Source organism: Gymnodraco acuticeps, unplaced genomic scaffold (assembly GCF_902827175.1).
Source record: "Gymnodraco acuticeps unplaced genomic scaffold, fGymAcu1.1, whole genome shotgun sequence".
In the NCBI taxonomy this organism is placed as follows: Eukaryota; Metazoa; Chordata; class Actinopteri; order Perciformes; family Bathydraconidae; genus Gymnodraco; species Gymnodraco acuticeps.
In genome coordinates, this window is record NW_022991325.1 from 793,266 (window position 1) to 813,278 (window position 20,013).

A 20,013-nucleotide genomic window follows, 5' to 3' on the forward strand; every position below is an offset into this window, starting at 1 on the left:
ACAAATTGCTCGTGTTACCGCCCTTACATGCTAACACTCTTATTGCACTTTTGGTGACGAGCATTGTCCACATGGAGACGGGTAACATTTAACCACACCTTGGAGCGCTTCTCTCCGCCATCCCAGCCGTGTGTTGCTGCATGTAGCAGCCGCGTGTGTGTAAACGGCCCCGCCCCCTCGCACACGGGAGAAAGAGATCTCGTCTCGATTGGAAAGATCGAAAATACACCATAGACGCATATTTTTGTCTTTTTGCATTTTAGAAACGGAGTTGGCGACACTAAGACTGCGAGATAATGTTTATGTAGCAATAATACATATGACATATTTTTTAAATGTCTCCAGTACCGATAAAAAGACCGATAACGTTGGAGCTTAACGGCGCGTAAAACACACGTGATGACGTCACCAACGAATCGACGACTGAATTAGTTGGCAACTAATTTGGTCATCGATTTTAATCGATTAAGTCGATTAGTTGTTGCACCCCTAAGAAGATATATTACATCTTCAATAAATGGTTTCTGAATTATTACAGAAACAGAAATGTGTAACACATGAGGACACTCGTTTCTATTCATGACACTCATCTCTTCTACTTTGTACTTTTTGGCACCTGTTGCTGGTCTGAGTCTATAAAGCCCACTGAAACTCTGTTCATTTCCCTGAGGGATGCCTAACACCAGACCGCTAAAGTCAAACTGATTGGAATTAGCTGGTGAGTAAAAACAAAACTTAAGTTTTAAAAAGAGAAATTCAGAGCATCTGACTGAAGAGTATCACATGACTCTAATCTTCTACTATGCAGTGAATACTGTGCAAAAGGGGGAGGTTTCTTATTTAAGAAATTATGAGAGAAACACTTACAAATTTGCCCCATTTGAAAAATAAAGCACAGTAAGCAATAAAAGTGTGTTTTAAAAAATGTGCTGCCCTTGAGGTTAATGCATTATAGTCTGCTGTATTTATTCTCTTGAGAGTATAGCGCTTAAAACACAAGTTTGGACAGAAAAGTAGAAGTGGTAGAAAGTAGTTGTGTACCATTGTGAGTGTGAAGAACCACAGAATGAACACAGTTCTAGGGCAAAGGACTAGGACGAGTGTCACAGTCTCTGCATGAACTTTCTGTGGCACATTTAAGAAAAAAATCACCTTTAAGCAAACATCATCATGACACAGCTGAGACACTCTTCAAGTTAACACCTCGGGAGCCTTCCAAAAAGATGAGACAGAGAAATGACAGTCTGCTTTAGAAATACTTACTGCGTCTAAAACCACCTCAACCAACTTAGTTTATGGGTGTCAATTACACTCCCCCACACGGAAAGGTAGATGAAAAAAAAGAAAAGTACCCCTAATGTTTCTGTGACACTACAGAGACTATGGATGTGACGTTGATATCACTCAGAGTTCGTGCCTGAGAGCGAAAGATGTTCTGTGCTCAGCCCTCGACACCCCGAGGTTTACTGAAGATATTTAAACCTCTAAATTTGCCAAACTAGTGGCTGTGAGGGGGAAACAAAGGCAGAGAAATATAACTCAAGGATGGAAAACAGCAGAGAGAGGCCTGACAAAAAGAAGGAGGGAGACAGGAATATAGACAGAGGGGAGACAGACAGAAAGGAAAACAAGATAATGATTTCTCTTCACTGTACCCTCCTGAGAGCGGGAGACAGTAACAGGAAGAGACTTACTTTATTTATTAAGGATGACGGTGGAGTGCCACTTACTTTTCGATGAGGTCTAACGTCACCCCTGGCACCAACTTGGCACTCTTCTGCATACAAAACCTGGGGGGAAAACAGACATGGAAAGCTGGTGTTAAGAGTTGTAGAAAAACGAGAGGCGACTAGACAAAGCATTAGAACCTTGGGCCTCTACCGTACGCGCTTTACAATGCACGAGAGGGACTATCAACTAATAAAACCTTTAAATGAAAAGAATACAACCACTGGGCACTTTGTGTTTTGGCTGAGTTGCAGTTACAGTATAGGTGAGGCGGCCGGCAGAGTCATATTTCTGAGACGACTGGTTATTGTTTACTGTGGGTGGCCGTAAGTCACAGCAGGACGCCTAAACTCATCACACAGCTAGAGGAGAGCAGTGCTGTGTCTCCATTGGGATATTTCCTTTAGTACGCTGTCCTACACGGAGAACAATAAAGCAGTGTATGTGTTGAGTGTCATCTCAAACAGCTGTGCCCTCATCGGAAGTTCAAATCGACCCTGTTAGCTAGCTAATTAGCAAAGTTTGTTCACGGTACGAAACATTACAGAGGACAATTAACCCCTGTTACGGAGCCAAGATGGCTCTTCAGTGGTAAAGGTATTCAGAATATGCATCAGTGCAGGAATTTCTGACGCAAATACCTTACGTTACTTCAACTTCAGAGAGCTGTCTGAAAATGTAACTAACATTTTTATAAATGTTTCCTTTTGTGTTCGTTGTTGTTCTAAAGCAAAACTCAAATCAACTCTCAGCACTTCAACCAACAAGATTCCAATAGTTTCTTAAACCGCCACGTCTTGTTTACCCCCTAACAGCATCCATGAGTAAAACTTGACAATAGCAACTTCTTAAAATTGATTTTTACAAAGTTCAATCATTTTATAGTTGCTCTCTATAATCTCTGGAAGAAAAAGTAAACAACAACTTTTTATTCATTGACAAACTTTGAAACCAATTAAAGCATGATATACTGTAGGCCCAGGAATTAATCATGAAAGTATTAATTCAATAAATGAAGAAGGATACATTTCACTTCGAAAAATAAATAATAAAGTGACACCCTCACATAAGTCAATAAAATGAAGATGATCAGTGCAGCTTTAATAATTTAATTAATTAAAGCTGCACTGCACGTACTGTAATGGTGAATACGTTTGATCCACCAGTGATTGAAGCCACCATCAGGCTTGGAGGACAATTTAAGTTCCAACAATGCATGGATTGGGAATTTGTATCCAGCAAGTGATCCACTCTGACGTAAAGCATAGCTCTCACGTTCAAAGGTTCGTCCTGATGCTGGAGAATAATGAGATCCCACGGCACCACAGTGACTAACCGTCTTTTTAAAAAGAGCAGCACAGGCCTGAGTGTGCCGACACTCAATAAACAGGCAGGACTAAGTGTGTTATCTGGACAATTTGTCTTAATGATCTTTTTAACAAAACCAACGATGCATAGACTCTGCATTAGTAGATTTGTCAGGGACACGGCTAAATCATCGTTTTCCCAATGCAACATAATTCAAGTTGTTTACTAGTGAATTCCATTTAAATACCGGTGTAAATATATTGTTTGTTTTTCTGTCTGTGGGCTGCACTAGGGATAAGGCGAATTCCCCAACACGAACAGGGATGATTAACTAAAGATGGAGTCTGGCAGAAGCCGACAGACGGTCCGAAGTAAACAGAGCACAGACCGAGCGGGAGGTTGCATCAGCTGGAGCGTGTTTCACCACAACCCCTGAGCTGGGAGATGTGAAGGCCCTCAGGCATGGAGGAGAGGAGGGGGGAGCGGGAAGAAAGGGAAGAGAAGGAGGAGAGAGGAGAATTTGGTCACATATCTGATGTTATTGTCTCAGGAAAAGTCACGTTTGACCAAAACTGAATTGTAATGACGATGTGTGCTAATAATCAATCAGTTTCCCTCTGGCATTTTATTATAATTCCCAAACTATGTATCAACGGCATCAAGTGGATATGCTTACCTCTTAGTCTTAATGAGACGAAGATTCAAAAAGGAAATAATTAAAAAGTCAAAATGTATACTGCTTTTAGAATTTGCCAATGGTGTTAAAATTGGCATCAATCAATGATGTCGCTTAGATGACTTTAGACAGAGATGTAGATGTGTGAATTAGCATTACCACTGCGTGAGAGTACATCTTTATTACAAGCAGGTGGAGAAACTGTACTCCACAAGCTAAAACCAGACCATACGTCACTGTGAAGCTGAATGACATGAATGAACGGTGAGGTTGATGGAAAGAGCTTTTTATCGAGGCTAGCGCAGTGTCCTCACATGGTCTCAGTCAATTATCTGCCAACTGCACTTCAGCCGGATGATGCGTTCCAGCTATGAATTGCTAATAATAGGTGCATTTACAACATCTAAAAGGAAAAACATGTCACTACTTTATATTGTAAATGCTAACGTAGGTCACTGAAACAAACACAAATTCATTTCTGATGCTTCCTAGTGTTTCCTGTTGACGCGTGGTTAAACACACTATGTGTTTTTTTTGCAGTAGTGGGCTCTCAAAATGAACAACAAAAAGATGGAGCTTAGTGGAATTTTGTAGAGGATCAGTGGGTGAGCATTTGTCATTGCAGCCAGATTCACAGGTGTTTTTTTTTTATCAGAGGTCAATTAATCAGTTGGTCTTGTAATCTCAAAACAATAGAACTGGGTGAATTAAACTGGTGTAAACATAGAATAAAGTAGTTGTTACGCCTAAAATTGGTATTCTCACTGTGGTCAACAGGGGCGGGGGGGGGGGGTGAGCCTGTAAACTACCGGTTGCTCAGGTTGTTTCCCATGTACCTTAAGATCCAAACATTCAATCAAATTTTAGGATAAGCCAAAATATTCGCTAAGTTGAATACCAATGGACCTGGTGATACAGATGTAGCACCTAATTTCGGACAGTTTGAAACGCGAGGGCCGTGATTGGTACGTGATCTGCCCTCACTCAAGGGAAAACCTCCAGCTTGACTTGAGACCGCCCCCGTGATAAATAAATGTAATTATAATGAAGCCAGCTGCAATGGATCATTGATCCACCAGGGGGTGCAGTGGGGTTCCACACTGGAGCTCATGTGAAATAAAGTCAGATACAGTACGCTGGATGTACAGCGGAACTTTGTTAAGATCCATATGTCACGGATATCATACTCTGTGCTAAATAAGAGACATGTAATCATTTACAAAACATCACCATGTTGTTATTTAACAAAATAATGTTGTTTAGTCGAAAAAAACGAACGGGAGGAAATGCAGCCCGGCTCTCGATTTTTAATCCTAATTTAATCATCATCTTCACCACGATCATTTATGTTTATATTCGCCGAATTGACATGAAATCACTGACACATATGAATATACTGTATTCAACTTCATTAAAACGTTATTAACGTGCCTGAACTCAGTAATTCACTAAAAATATTTATATTTTAATGGAGCCTCGTCGGCAGATCAGGATCAGCATGAAGGGTGTTATTTTCCCCATAAGGAACAAGTCGCTGCAAATTATCCCGCTTATTACATGGCCACATTCTCAACAAAGTAACGACATGACTCCCAATATTAATTGAAATGCTTTTATGGATTTAGAAAATGTTTTTATTGATTTAAAAAATAGTTGTATTGATTTAAATCGACATGCATCCGCTAAGAAAAATTGTCCGTTGTTACCGTTTTTTTAAACAGTCTGAATGAAACGGCAGCTCTCAGCTGTGTATTTACAAAACTAATGGCCCATCAACCACAGCTCTCTCCGCCCCCTCCCCCACTGATCTTTCTTCTCCAGCAGCTAAATTAACTGTAGGTTACTCTGAGTGACAAGCTTACAGTTAGACACAACACTGTCATTGCAAGTGATCCTCAGTTAGTAGACTTTTATGTTCAACTGCTAAATTCGTTACTGATAAAAAAGGGCTTCTACTGTACCTAATTACCTTAACACTAGAACCGCCAGAGGTTTTTGTATAGGCCTACCTAAAACCGTCAAATCCCGCTATTAGAATGCAATTTTTAACAACATAGGGTGCTACATAACACACTTTCAGGAAAAGTCACGGACTGGGAGACTTTAATATTTTATTGAAAAAAAGTTACATTGCACACACACAACACACATCACACAAATTGACCCGATTGGCGGTTCTAGTGTTAAATAAACTCACTAATTAATGAAACCAGTTCAATACGCATTATTCTTATTCTTATCATTCTTTATGAGCGCAGAAATAGTCTTAAAATCAGACCTGTTTTTTAAATGAAATCTGACAGCAGGCTCTGATCACCTATGATAAATGTGCCACACCTAATCACTGGCCATTCAGCCACAGAGCTCCCTCTATACAAATCAAACTGTAGACGGTGGGAAAGCACCTACACAGTATTGTTTTAAATAATGGTCGGAATGTGACCTGTGAGCCTTCTGAATTACCGTGGGACAGCACATTCTAAACTAAAATGTTCAATCAATAAAGTAACATCTTATCTTAATAATATCTTCATATTAATAATAATAATAAAGACGAAATCAACACACAGCAATTCAAAGTGCTTTACAAAAAATGAAAGACATTAAGAAAATGGCATTTAAAATCAGTCATTAAAAAGAAAAGATAATAAAATAAACATTAAAAGAAAAAATACATGGATAAAAGTTACAGTGCAGTTTAAGATGTGAATAGTTCAATTAAAAGCAGCTATATAATAAATCATACAGTATGTGTCCGAAAGGGAGCAGGAGGAAGCAAACACAAAAATATACCAAAAATATACTGCATATTAAAGCAAACGATTGTAAAGGTAAAAGTATGAGCATAACAAATAAAGAAGTGTAATGTAAACATTTACATTATTATCATGATTATTTAAAATATAAAGACTATATATTATTGAATTACAAGATTAGATATACTTTATTTGATCAAAATATTGATGTGTTCAAATGCTGTTCAAAACACAACTGCAAGTCCATGAAACTTGTCTTTCTCTATTTGTGAATGAAGCGCCAACTCCTGGTTAAAACCTGAAATTGAAAATCTGGCAACGCCCTCTTGGAAAATAGTGGGCGGGCTTAACATTCCTCGATACTGGTTTTAGGCAGGTCGTAGGCAGGAAGCTGTAAACTGGAGTCCGAAATGAGGTGCTACATCTGTATAAACACTGATTAAAGCAGTTTTATGTTAAAATCTATGTTTTTCTGATGCAGTTTTGCTGAAATAGACTAAAGGGGCTGCGAGCTAAACACTCAATTTTGATGACATTTTAGTTTAAATTGTACTTTATTATGTATGTTTCATAAAACAAATAGTATTGGAAATTGTGGCTTATTATGTTATTGATGCGCATTTGCTCAAAGTATTGTGTTACTACCTCTGCCAGGATATTTGTCAAATTCTAATATTGTCCCAACCAACACCACCATCAAGAACTATGGCTGGTGAACTCAACACTCCTGGAAGAATAGAACATGGGCAGAGAAGAGGGACCAGAGGGTTGGAGTTCACAGATGAAGAGGAAATTGGGGGCTTTTCACTAACAGCACACTTTAATTGGACTGGTGAAGAAGCAGGAACGAATGTGTGGATGCAGAAAGGAGAGGGTGAAGGCCGGCATGTACATATTAAACTTTGAGGAAGGAAATTATGTGGATCTCGTGTAAGGAAACTACTACAGCTCCAAGGGTGGGTGGAGGAACAGAGTGTTTCCTCCGCTCCCTGCTGAGCCTGCTCTCTCCTACAGCTCATTACTCCTTCAATCTGCCTTCCTATCCCCAGCCACCGTCTCCGTCAGTCCTGGGCTGGAGGGAATGCTGGGTAATCTTGAATTTAATCTCTCATACCATATCCATGACATAGATCACAGTGAGTATGTTCTATTCAATTATCTAAATTATAAATATGAGCAAACCACTATTTGCTGTCATTACACCGCTTAACCGATCCATCCATCTTCAACTGCTTATGCGGAGTCGGGTCTTGGCGGAAGCAGACACACAGAAGGCCCCAAACTACCCTTTCCCACATCAACCAGCTCTGACTGGGGCACTCACACAGGCCCACGTGAAGATATAATCTCTCCACCTGGTCCTGGGTTTGCCCTCAGTCTACTCCCAGCTGTTCGTGCCTGGAACGTCCGCAAAGGAGGCCGCCAGGTGGCCACCTTACTAGGTGCCTAAACCAACTGAACTCGCTCATTTCTATACGAAGAAGCAGCCACTCCACTCTTTCTATCTACTTCTTCCCCCAGAACTTTTGTCAATTGGCTCCTGTTGATGTTTCATCTAGATGTCTTTTAAGAAGGTCCTCCAGGAGACTAAGGCAGCAGTACAGCGCTTCTTTGCTTAAAACCCCTCTTATATCATGTGTTGTTCACTATACACTTCTTCATCCTCTCTATGCATCTTTTCTGCCCTCTCCCACTTTGAGAATGGAAAGCGTTGCATATTTGATGATTTCTTCTGATGTTTTGGATAATTTATGTTTTAGGAGCAGACTCAGATTGATCAACATTAATCAAATGTTAATCTTGTTGTGGGGTGTTTTTTTTTTGCCCAGCTGACACAAAAGCTATAATAGCAGTTAGGTAAGTATCTTAAAACAACTTGTACTGCTCTTTTCCCACACGTGTTGCTACTTTTGGAGCAAACTTTCTGCAGCCATTTCTGAGTAAAAAAGTAGTAGGCTACAAACCGGTTTAATTGTATTCAAACCAGCCGAATCTGAAAAATGTAAAAGCAACCTCAATCAGCAACATGTGCCCACAGTATCAAGGCACTCAAATGTACTTTGATTACATTAGTACTTACTAATATGATAACGTGATTGAAATAATATTATGTTTGTTTAGAGAAGTAACTGAAAGAGCTGCTAGTGTCTTTGAAGCTATGCTTAATTTACTGCTGAGTCAAGGCTGGCGCTGGCAACATTTGAGTAGAGGTGCAAAGGGATGTCGGGTTTCTTTCTCAGAAATCACATGTGATTTGTTGACAAGACAAGCCATGGCAGAGTTAGTCTCATCATCATTAAAACTGCACCAACATTGTGGATTTGAAGCCAACAAATACAGTGAGCCAAAAAACATAGAAAAGACGCTAGTGAGGATGCTACTGGGGACCCTTATTATTGAGCGAATGTTGTGTCAAACAGACCCATACATGTAGTGGTAGAAATAAGTAAAGCGCTCAGCTAAATACTTAGTCAGCTAGCTAGCAATTTAGGAAGACGATGTCCCAATTCTTAATCCAACTTACAAAGCTCTAATTGGTTGACTGTTTCTACAATTGAAGCTACCAGTGTTTAATGAGCACAACAGAAGATCTACAAGAACAAATAGGAGATGTGAACACATTTGGAACCTGGTGCTGTGAAGGTCAAGGGTACAAAATGTTTATACAGTCAGTGACTAGTTGACATTGAAAAATATTCTTGCAGCTAATAAATCCAGCATAATGGTTTTGTTTCAAAAGATACATGGTTAGTATGTGTAAAGTCTTTTTTGTAGTAGCATACTGTATATGTACAGGATAATGACAGAGAAAACAAAAGAACATTTGCATTTTAACCTATTATTTACTAAATGTATCATTGTTACAGTTCAATAAAGGCTGCTCATTAAATTGCAAAGGGCTCCTAAGCCCCGACATAACCGCTTTTGTTTCATAGCAACATTTAAAATGATAATACATTATGATGAATGTGTTGCCTTTGAACATGAATAATGCTAATGTGAAGATGGAGAGGGCCCGTCTGATCTGAATAGAAACATGCTTCAAAACAGCTATCTGTTTGAATTAACATTAAAGTTCATTGCTAGTGGTATACTGGACATTAAGCTGGTTAAAAGATATTTCCTTAACGTGAGTGGTGTTGACCTCCCCTACAGCCCAATTCAATTTAAAAGGGATAACACACCCTAAAAGGTTATTTCTTAGGCTGGCGTCACACTGTCCCGAAATTGACACCAGATGGACACACGAATATGGAATTGTAAATTTCGCAACGAAAGTAACAAAAACAATGTAATATCATTTTCAGTTTCACAGAACACAAATTGAGTTATTTACATAATATGTTTACATGATTTTGTTGTGCAATAACACAACCAGAGAAGCGATCTGCAAGGAAACATAGCACACCGTGTCCTCATGCTCCTGTTTCACCTGCTTAATACAGGTATCATCACTGCTACTGATTTCGATAAGAGCAGGTCACAAATAGCAAGAAATGACAATTTCTACCTATAAGAGGAGGTGCTGGGCCTGTAAGAGGTGCTCAGGACTGACTGAGGAAGATGCTCTGAGGCTGGCCTTTTATATGTCCACGTTACCATGACACATGGGAAACGCTTGAACTACTCAAATTCGGCTGTCTTCGCAGACACCTTGGTCCCATCTCGATGTCATCGTACAATAATACGATGGCTACACGACGGCATTGCAAGGGCTTCACGTAGTCGTGTTGCCTTCCTAACACAATCGGGCAGCATCTTGTTTCCTTTGTATTGTCTTCGTGAGGCGAAAAATGCCCGATGGCACCGATGATCACACGAAGTAAAGACGAAGATGACACGATTTGACAAGATGCCCTCACCATGGCCTTACGAAGGGCAAAATGGACACACAAATTCAACACGAAAATTAACCTTCGCAAGGTCTTTCGGCAATTTTTTTGGCATGCCAAAGATTTTGCCACCGCTCACGAAGTTGCTGCTGGAGCCTGAGAAGCCTCACGAATGGCCCGATGTTGTTATGGTCAGAGCCGAATTTGAAAATGTCCTTTATCGTGTGTCCATCTGGTGTCAATTTCGGAACAGTGTGACGCGGGCTTAATGAAATCACGCAGCTCTGATAATATTTGTTAATCTCAACACATTTCTTCTTCAAATGAAAGAGCACAGCAACAGACTGTAGTGATGATGTCACCTAGAGACAAATGTGACAGTGAATCATGGAACAACTGTTGAGTCTGACAGCAGCGTGGTGAGGACACGATTCTCTGACCTCCAGCTGGAAGCATGACATTCAAATGAAACAGAAATCAGCAAATGTTAACTGATCATTACTTTAGGTATAATTAAGTAGACGTATGGAAAGTGTATAAAACCGAGTACATAAGTATTTTTTTTATAATTATCTTTCAAAAAGGCCTTTTTTCGAATAGCTTTTATGTGGTTTTATTAATGTTTTATCACGTTCTGCTTGTTTATTCTGTGATGTATAGCTGACAATAAGTGGGGGTTTGTGTGCTCTACATCAGGGGTTCCCAAAGTGTGAGGCGCAGCCGCCAGAAAAAAATAAAGAGAAACAGTGAAATCTAGCTAGTTAACTTCAGCTAAATGTATGCGAGCGGCAAAATATGGATAGATTTTTTGTGAAGTTACCTAAAGTGAGAGGAGACAGCGTCTGTCAGAAGACGGAGGAAGAATGACAATGATTATTTGAAGCCAGGATTTTCATGATGACACTTAAAGCACCCAGATATTGTTCTAAACTGTATTAAAGTAAACAGGTATTATCTTGAACTGTATTGAAGTGAACATGTATTATTTGGGACTGTTTAAAGTAATCCTATATATCTAAACCTTCTTACTTACACTCCATGACCCAGAGACCCTGACACACACACACACACCTCCTCCTGTCTTCATGCAGCACACACACATAAACTCCTTAACCCAGATATCAGCAACACACACACATATGCCTCTGCTTATCAGCATGCACACACACACACACATACACTTTCCCTCACTAACACACACACATGTTCTTTTTTCAAGGTTCCTTGCTGGGAATAATCCGAAGCACCAATATATCTGTGTACAATGTTTGATTGTTTTAAAAGAATAGCTTGTGTGAAATCTTCCCTGGGAAATTAAAGGAGTTGGGTCCGGTGGAAGATAAGAAGTGGATCTCCGCCCCAAATATGTCCATATATACTGTTGTTTCTTCATGCAAAATGCCCCCTGTTTCTGACTGGCTGGTCCCGATATCTGTATCGCACGGCAGTAGAGCGGGGAGCCCGGAGTGCTCTGTTTCAGGGCACTCTGTATTTCGTATTGTGTTTTTTACTGTATTAAAATCAGATTATTGTTATAACTTTTATGCCGGTGTGTTGAACTCCCTCTTTTATCAATCTGACCAGGCTCATCTAACGGACGGCGCGGAGCACAGGTGGGCTTTAAGCCATCACTATTGTGTTTTCTCCTACACACTCCACTGCCACAGTGTGTTATCTGCAACGAGGTGCTAGCTAATGACAGTATGAGACCATGTAAACTCCGGCGTCATATTGAGACGAAACACCCATGTTTGGTGACCAAGCCACAGGTCTTTTTTGACCGGAAGCTCAAGGAATTGCAGTCACAGAAAAATGTCATTGACACATTTAGCACTGTGAATACAAAGGCAACCGAAGCATCATACCGAGTGGCGTTACAGATAGCTAAGGCAGGTAAACCTCACAACATTGGTGAAACGTTACATACGTGCAACGTATGAGAAAGCTGCCATCCTTAACCTCAACATGTTTAAAACATAAAGATAAAGAGGTTTAAAAAAGCTTTAGAGAACCGCAGTGACGCGTCCTAAAACCCGGATGTAAACTCCTTCCGGTTCCTTCGTCAAAAACGCAATGCAATTTCTCCATAGGATTTTGGAAAATAGCTCGAAATAAGGTCTGTGGTTGAGACACATTTAAGAGACGGATCACGTTTTGTTCAGCCGGATAATCTCCACATGTCTATCCTACTTTTATCATTTTCGAAGCATAAATCTAGTCGCAAGAAGCAAAATGCTAACGTTATGCTATAAAGCAGTGACCACCAACTGGCGGCCCGCGGGCCACATCCGGCCCGCCAGACATTCTCATCCGGCCCGCACGACGGGGGTGACTGCGGCGTGGTTACTGCGTTCGCAGTAACCACTATGTGCAGTACCGGAGTCCAACAGAGAGGCAGCAGCTGCGGGACAGTAGACTGCAAAACCTTCCCTGCCTTGAAGAAGAAGTGATCCTTCGTTGTGAATTGTCTGGTTTGTGCGCTCCGCACCACAGCAGCAGCCCCGCTGCGACAGAGTCCAACAGAGAGGCAGGAGCTGCGGGACAGTAGCCTAGAAGCAGGGTTGGGTTGTAACGGAATACATGTAACGGTGTTACGTAATCAGAATACAAAAATCAAGTAGGCTAACTGTATTCAGCTAGCGTTACATTTGAAAAACGAGTAATCTGGTTACTTTCGTAAACCTGAAGTGAATACATTTTGGAATACTTATTGGAATTATTGGTGGAAAAGTTTCCTCACAAAATGTAATATTCATTACCGGCAGAGCTGTGTGCACACTGCACGGCGCTGCAGCATGTCCGTGACTGTGAGCGAGAGAGAGATGCAGCGCGTCTGTGAGGCCCCGCTCCCGCACGCAGATGAGAGAGAGAGAGATCTCTTTAAAATATATTGAAAGTTAGAAACGGAGATGGTTAGATAAAATGTGCAAGATAACGTTTATGTAGCATTTCTTTATTGTCGAAATGATGACATTTCATAATGGGGTCAAATCAAAGTGAATGGCCTGCTGCTGCTGAATGCCTAGGGCAAGTGACTGGAAAAAGTTTTAAAAGTTATAACATCGTTTCAGATAATAAATAATGATAATTCATTCTATTTAGGGGCGCCTTTCAAAGCACCCAAGGACACCTTACAATTCATAACATATTCTAAGGAAAGGTTTTAAGACAGTACAAAGAATGCAGTCCGGGTGATGTTATTTATGTGGGGTGCAGATGAGAGGGAGCTGTCCAGAATGACACCAAGATGTTTAGTTTGAGTTCTTGATAAGCCATTAAAACAGTAAAATACGTGTCTCCTGTTCACCAAAACATACCCATCTGTTATGGAAAAAGAAAGTATTCTAAAAGTAATCTGAATACGTTAAAGTAGACCCGATTCCAACGTTTAAGACACGTAACTGTAACTGTATTCTGATTACTTTCAGAGCCATGTATTCAGTATTTAGTAACTGATTACAGAACACTCAATTCCCCCCCCCCCCCCCCCCCCCCGGTCTACAACTTCAAAATTCTGGACTATATAAAAATCGCTGGCCTGCGATAGTGTCTATTGGATACATTTTGGCCCTTGGACAAATGTAGTTGGTGATCCCTGCTATAAAGGAACTACAGCAGGGTCGCTGCTTCAACGTCACGCCAACTTAAGATCCATATTCAAACATACAGATTGTAAATGGTACAAGTTGAAGCGTTTGTTTGAACAGTTTGCTCGAGGCAGGTACTTGCTTTCAAGCAGAACAGGGCAAACAAACTTAGAGGAGGGTTTACGTGTTCGGCGTAATGACGTAAAACGGACTGGACAACTTCTGTAGTCCTATTCAGCCACTTGTTAACAACCATCGTTTTTCGCGGCTGTGATTATGTTCTCTGAGGGGAGGCTCACCTTCCCACACTTTGGGAACCCCTGCTCTACATTAAGCATTTCACCATGTTACAAAGTTTCATTTCTTTATTTTTTACAAAACATGTAAAGAATAATACAAATGAAAAATAAAATAGAAAGAAAAACAAAACTGATACAAATACACTCATTCACATGCACACACAGACGAGCTAAAGATATTACTAGTTTATTTGATTCTGTATTTATGTGTTGTTGGATGAAATAACTTACTACATATATAAATTGTATTATTATTATTATTATTATAATCATTATTGATATTATTATTTGTATTCATCAGCAGGTTATTTGATGAGGTAGATATTCAGTGGATGGATGGAAATTATATATAAAGATGGCCGTCCAATAAGAATAACTGAATACAAAGTGAGATATTCCATTCCATGTTCCATGGTTTGATGAAAATCATGGTTTTCTGACCTCGAACTCCTGAAGAAGTCCAAGCGCCATGTTAGAATGCAGTCTATGCCACAATCATAACTCTTATCTGGAGATATTTATTTGGATGAATATATTCTTCCAGGTGAGTTTACAGAATGAATGCCAAAGAGCACTGAAGCTGAAGGATGGTGGTGATCCAAAGCATTATTGGTTTTTCCATTACTACGTCTGCCAACTGATTGTTCTCATTTCAGTACAAAGAGATGCTTCACCAGTCGCAGGTGCGTCACACTTTATCTGTGTTTATCCTACTATGGAGCATCATGGATGATTCACAATTTAAAAATCATTCACATCAGCTCGAAATTGTTTAAGAAATATATTATAAACAAAGGCTAACACGTGAACAATGGGGAAGGGGGATGGAAGTAAAATCCATCACAAAAGTCACTCTTCAGTATTGGATTATTAGTAGCATGTTAACCTTCCCGACACTACTTTTCGAGATCCTTTAGAAGAAATTAAAGACAAAAATTGACATTAGGCTTTAGAACAAAGATCAGCAATTTCACAACTCTGACCCGAGATTAAAAGATTCCAGCAAACTCGGGAGACCAGACGGAAAAATATTTGTTACCCTGGTCCCGGATTAATATTGCAATCTGCATAAAAACTGCATTTTTATCAGTTTGCAATGATATTTTATTAAGTTCAAAGACAGAAGCTACTAAAAGATTGGTATACAACTTGAAGAGAAACCTAAAATAACAAAGCGTGTTATCATTAGCTGCGATGTCTGCTTTAGAAAGTGGTGCCCAGCTGCATGAGTCATTCTGCTGATCCGGCCATGAAAAATACTTTAACTCTAACTTTATATACAGTACGGTGTGACGTCAGCAAACAGCCTTTAGAACAGGACAGAGTGGCGGTATGAGACTCTGCTTCAGTATGTATGCATGACGGGGTTTTGTGATGTAAACTCGTTGCTCTTTTCACATCCACAGAGATATGGCATATGCACAGTAAGATATGTGGTTCACCCTACATCCAAAAACAAGGGGGGTGTGGGGGGGGACTTTTTTATTTACATTTTAAAGTTATTTAGAAATTAAGACATAAAGTAACAAAGGGTGACAGTTCGTGTTAAGGCAACATATACCATTTAACTTCAGTGTTTAGTTTTCCTTGTTCTACCTTTAGGAGGTAAAATGGTAAGACAGAGAAGCAGCCACATTTATTTTGTGTGAGTGTGTGTGTTTATTTCAGTGACTGAAAAGAATAAAATATGTGGTCATGTGATCAACTGCTGCATGGCAGGGTTCAGCATGTGGGGCTGGGGGTGTTGGTGCAGGAGTGACAGAAGCAGACACTCCAACATCTGCAGCGCACGGATGGAACAGGTTCCTCCTAAATAATCTTTCTAGTGTTCGGGAATGGTCAATACTGGCTCTTTCTCTACGACCATATTTGTTCTAGAGGTGCTTTGGTTTAAACATTAATGTAAGGCCCAGATGACACTCCGGCAAAACTGTTTATTACAACACGGCTGCCTTCCCTCCTCTCTTGCCCTATATGTTGCTTCTTTCTAGTGGCTTTAAGAGGTAATTTAAGGGTAAATATGGTAAATTCTTAATTAATTAATTATTGTTTTCTCTCCTTTGATTTGACTGAGCCGAGAGCGGTAGATTGAAGGCGGGGCTTAAGGGAAACTCCAGGACACATAATCGAAGGGCCCAGATACGGAATCTACAGTCGCTCCATGTTGGCTTCATGCCACTGAGCAACTTTCATAGGAATGAACAGGGCCGAGCTTCCAGTTCTCTTGATGCATCCATGGCTTTCCCACTTACTTCCTGTTCTGGTAACAAGACCAAATATGGGACATTAATGTTGAAGGTCTATGGTAGAAGGTGCACTTATGTGACCTACTTTTGATGTAACCTTGACAAATTGTTTTGTTTGTTTTGAAATGCCAAGAGCTCAATGTCAACTTAAGTTTTTCCCTGTAAATCCCAATTTACAGGTTGTGCACCCAAGCTGACTGCAGTTTTGTTTTGTACGTGTTTTTGAATGGCTGCTTTCAGGTGAAATTATTTACTTTTTTGATGTAACAGACTGTTCTAGAGTGTCTATTATGTGCCTTTATTCATTAGCCATTAAATCCACAATACTGATGATCATTCATCAAAACTCCCATGATGTAAATCTTTTGTAAAAGTATCAATGGTCAACCCTACAATCCTGTCATGATATTGATAGAAGTATTTGTTCAAAAATATAGTGATTTTGGTTATCTTCATGATACTCGCCAAATATATTTTTTATTTGTTCACCCTTAATAAAGCAGCTTGCTGTCTTTTAAAAAATAACAAATGTGAAGTCACTCACATGTGACTTTACTTTTGACTCAAGGTAGGCAGTAGCTGGTACTAGTAGTTCTTGTTCGTTTGAAACTGACTTTTGTGATAGGCAGAGTAGCAAATGTGGTGTTCCATCAAAAGTTGAAATGTTTAGAGGTTATTTCAACACTTTAACCTTGAGGTGTTGTTACTGTAGATGAAAAGTTTGAGTGTAACTAAAGTCATGTCATTAGGATTCACCCTCTGCAGATCTTGACCACTGCACCAAACGTAATGTCCAAAGTGCTGACAGAGCAACTGTCAGACAGACTGACATCAGGGACTCCAGAGGCCTGCTCTCCTAGCATGGCGAAAATACACACCGTGCACTTTTCTCCCTTCATCCGTTGTTTCTCTTTCTTCCTTCCTCTTCAAACCCCTGGTGTCTCTATTTTCAGATGCTCGCCTCCTCTATCGCTCCCCATCCATTGCAGCAGTGGGGAAATCCCTTGAAGATGGCGCTCCATCAGTAATGATTTTCTGCTCAGCTGAACAATGAAAGGTACACATGCACTCAGTCTGCCTCGCTCCTTCTCTCTCTCCCTCCAAAAACCCCATCATCCATCCCTCAGTGCTTCTCATTAAAGTTTTAAAGCCAAGGTAAGCCAGCACATCAGTGAATCCCTCCATTCGCCCACTCTAAACCTGTCGAACCCCACCCCACCCCACCCTCATTTTCTCACCATGTCTCACTCTGGGGCTGTGTAAAAATTAGGAAGACAGCTCGGCATGTCTTTATTTAGAAAAGAATAAGCATGCAGGAGAGACGGTAACAAACTATGGGAAGGACGGGAGGAGGGAAGTGGTGAGAGGGTCTTCAGAGACTCGTAGAGAGCTCCGGGTCTCAGGGAAAGCTGGAGGCCAGGTTGATGGAGGTGCTGAACACAGCTGGTATGTTTAATCTGGTGAGGAGGTTTCTCCAGCGCTCTGACTATTCACAATCAAATTGGTTTTCTGTACCAAACCTGGCAGGTGTGTAATATGTCTGAAATTAGTAATGTCCCTCCCAGAAGCACACAGTGTTCCCTCCTCCAGGAAAACCTGATTGTGGCTTGCATTTTTATAGAAATCCAACATGAATTAAGATATAGTTGGTCTTTACAAATCTTTTTTTTTAAAGTTGTTTGAGTGAGTAAAGTCTGAATGAACTTGTGAATAAATGCATCATAAGTTTGAATATCCTCTTTTGGAGCCTTGGTGTTCATGTAACATTTATGCCTATATGAGTTTATCAAAATTTGTGAGCTATGTGAGGAAGTTTCATTTATAATGCATACACTTTTCAGTTATACATGACTAAATTCCCCCCGATTCATTTCTCTCCAAAAAGTGAAATGTATTAATACTGATGCTACACGTTTCCCCTGAAACTACAACATGCATTTTCTGAGGCAGAGGGGACTCACAGTCAATATTGTCCAGCAGGCTTTTAAAAAATGAATTCTCCTAAATGAAATGTTGGTAAGGGATATCAATATTAATGGCAGAATACTGAGACCTCATTATTCTGAAGATCAGGGTGGGGTGTGGATTTAGAGTGGGGAAAGATAAAGGCAACACTTCAACATTTCTGGCAGAAAAGGAACATTCGGCTTGCTGTAAGACACATCCTGAAGGCTACCTGTCATCCTCACTTTTTAAACTTATCCGCCTCTTTTACATTTATAGTTGAAAATGTGTTAAATCATTACTTTGAGTTAGTTTGAGCAAACTGAATTCAGTTATTAAAAAGCTGTACGGTTAAGCCATGATTTATGGCAGCGCAGGGGGTTTGTGCACTGCAGATAGAGGCTGTATGTGAGCAGGTAAAGTAGTGCATGGAAGATAAGGTGCTCATTAATACACAATTCAAGTGGGAAGAGGATTAGATGAACGGTTCTCAAGATATGTTGAGGATAAACACACAGAGATGCCTTCCTTCCTAATTTGATGTTTCCAAGTTGAAAGAATTGTTTTGAAGCAAAAAGGAAATAATGGTAATAGAAACAGACACTTTCTGCTGCTTAGTTCCAGTGGGAAACTGAAATAATAATAATAATGAGTATGTATTCTTTCCTTTAAAAATCTTACAAGGACAAACGCATAATCACTATCAAACAGGCATTGGTCACAGCAGTCATGTTTATTGTCATATTAGGTCAAACATTTCTTTGTTCTATTCAATTATTTCTGTAAATCCCAGCAGTGTGACTGCAAAACAACATCAACAATATCAAAACCTTGAAATCAGAATAGCTTGATCGAATTCAGCCATTATTCTTTTAATTATGTGCACCTGTGCTTTCCCTACTGCATTTCCACTGCATGGTAAACCACTCTATCAGAATCACTCTTTTTTGTTTTTTCATTAGTAAGAGTTGTGGATAGTACCTGGTACTATTTTTAGTACCACCTCGTTTGAGTTTCTAGAAATGTCTATTCTAGCAGGTAGATTCAGAAATGTTTTTGAAATATGGGACAGAACTGTTAGCTAAATGCAAGTTAGCAAGCTAGCTAGCCAACTTTGTTATGTCAGTCGGCTAAACACACAATATATACACACACTTCTAAGAAGCATTGCCAGTCTGTGAGTTGCCAGCTAGCTTACAGCTCAGTACAGTCGGTACAGCTGTTCAGGGTAATTGAAAAAATACAGTCCACCAAGAAAATGTACCCTGAAAAAAGTGCCACTTTCTGTTAGAACACACCGTAACAAGGTGGGGGAAGTACCTATCTCAGATTAAAAACCAAGCGTTCTTTTTTAATGTCCAGCAGGGGGCGACACCGCTTGTTTGCAAAAGAAGCCAGAATGTATCGAAGTCTATGAGGAAAAATACCCTTTTTCTAACAAGATTTCTTCGCTCAATAAACATTTACCTAATCATGGTCTCGTTAGTTTCAAATCTTCTTCAATAGAGAATCATGTTCATTTGGTAAATGAGGTTCCCATTCAAATTGAAATCAACAATAGCACACATTTAGTATGTTGTTACCTTGTGATTGACACTTGGCTAAAGAGGCAGCCTGTCAACTGGGATAGAGGTGT

The 20,013-nt window shown here is 40.0% G+C and overlaps 1 protein-coding gene across 1 annotated transcript in view; it reads right to left on the reverse strand.

Moving 5' to 3' along the window:
- The window catches only part of rptor (regulatory associated protein of MTOR, complex 1), a 262,325-nt gene that overhangs the window by 121,817 nt on the left and 120,495 nt on the right, over positions 1–20,013 (reverse strand). The window contains 1 exon segment of the mRNA XM_034240379.1: positions 1,731–1,790. Coding sequence (XP_034096270.1) covers positions 1,731–1,790 — 60 coding nt within the window.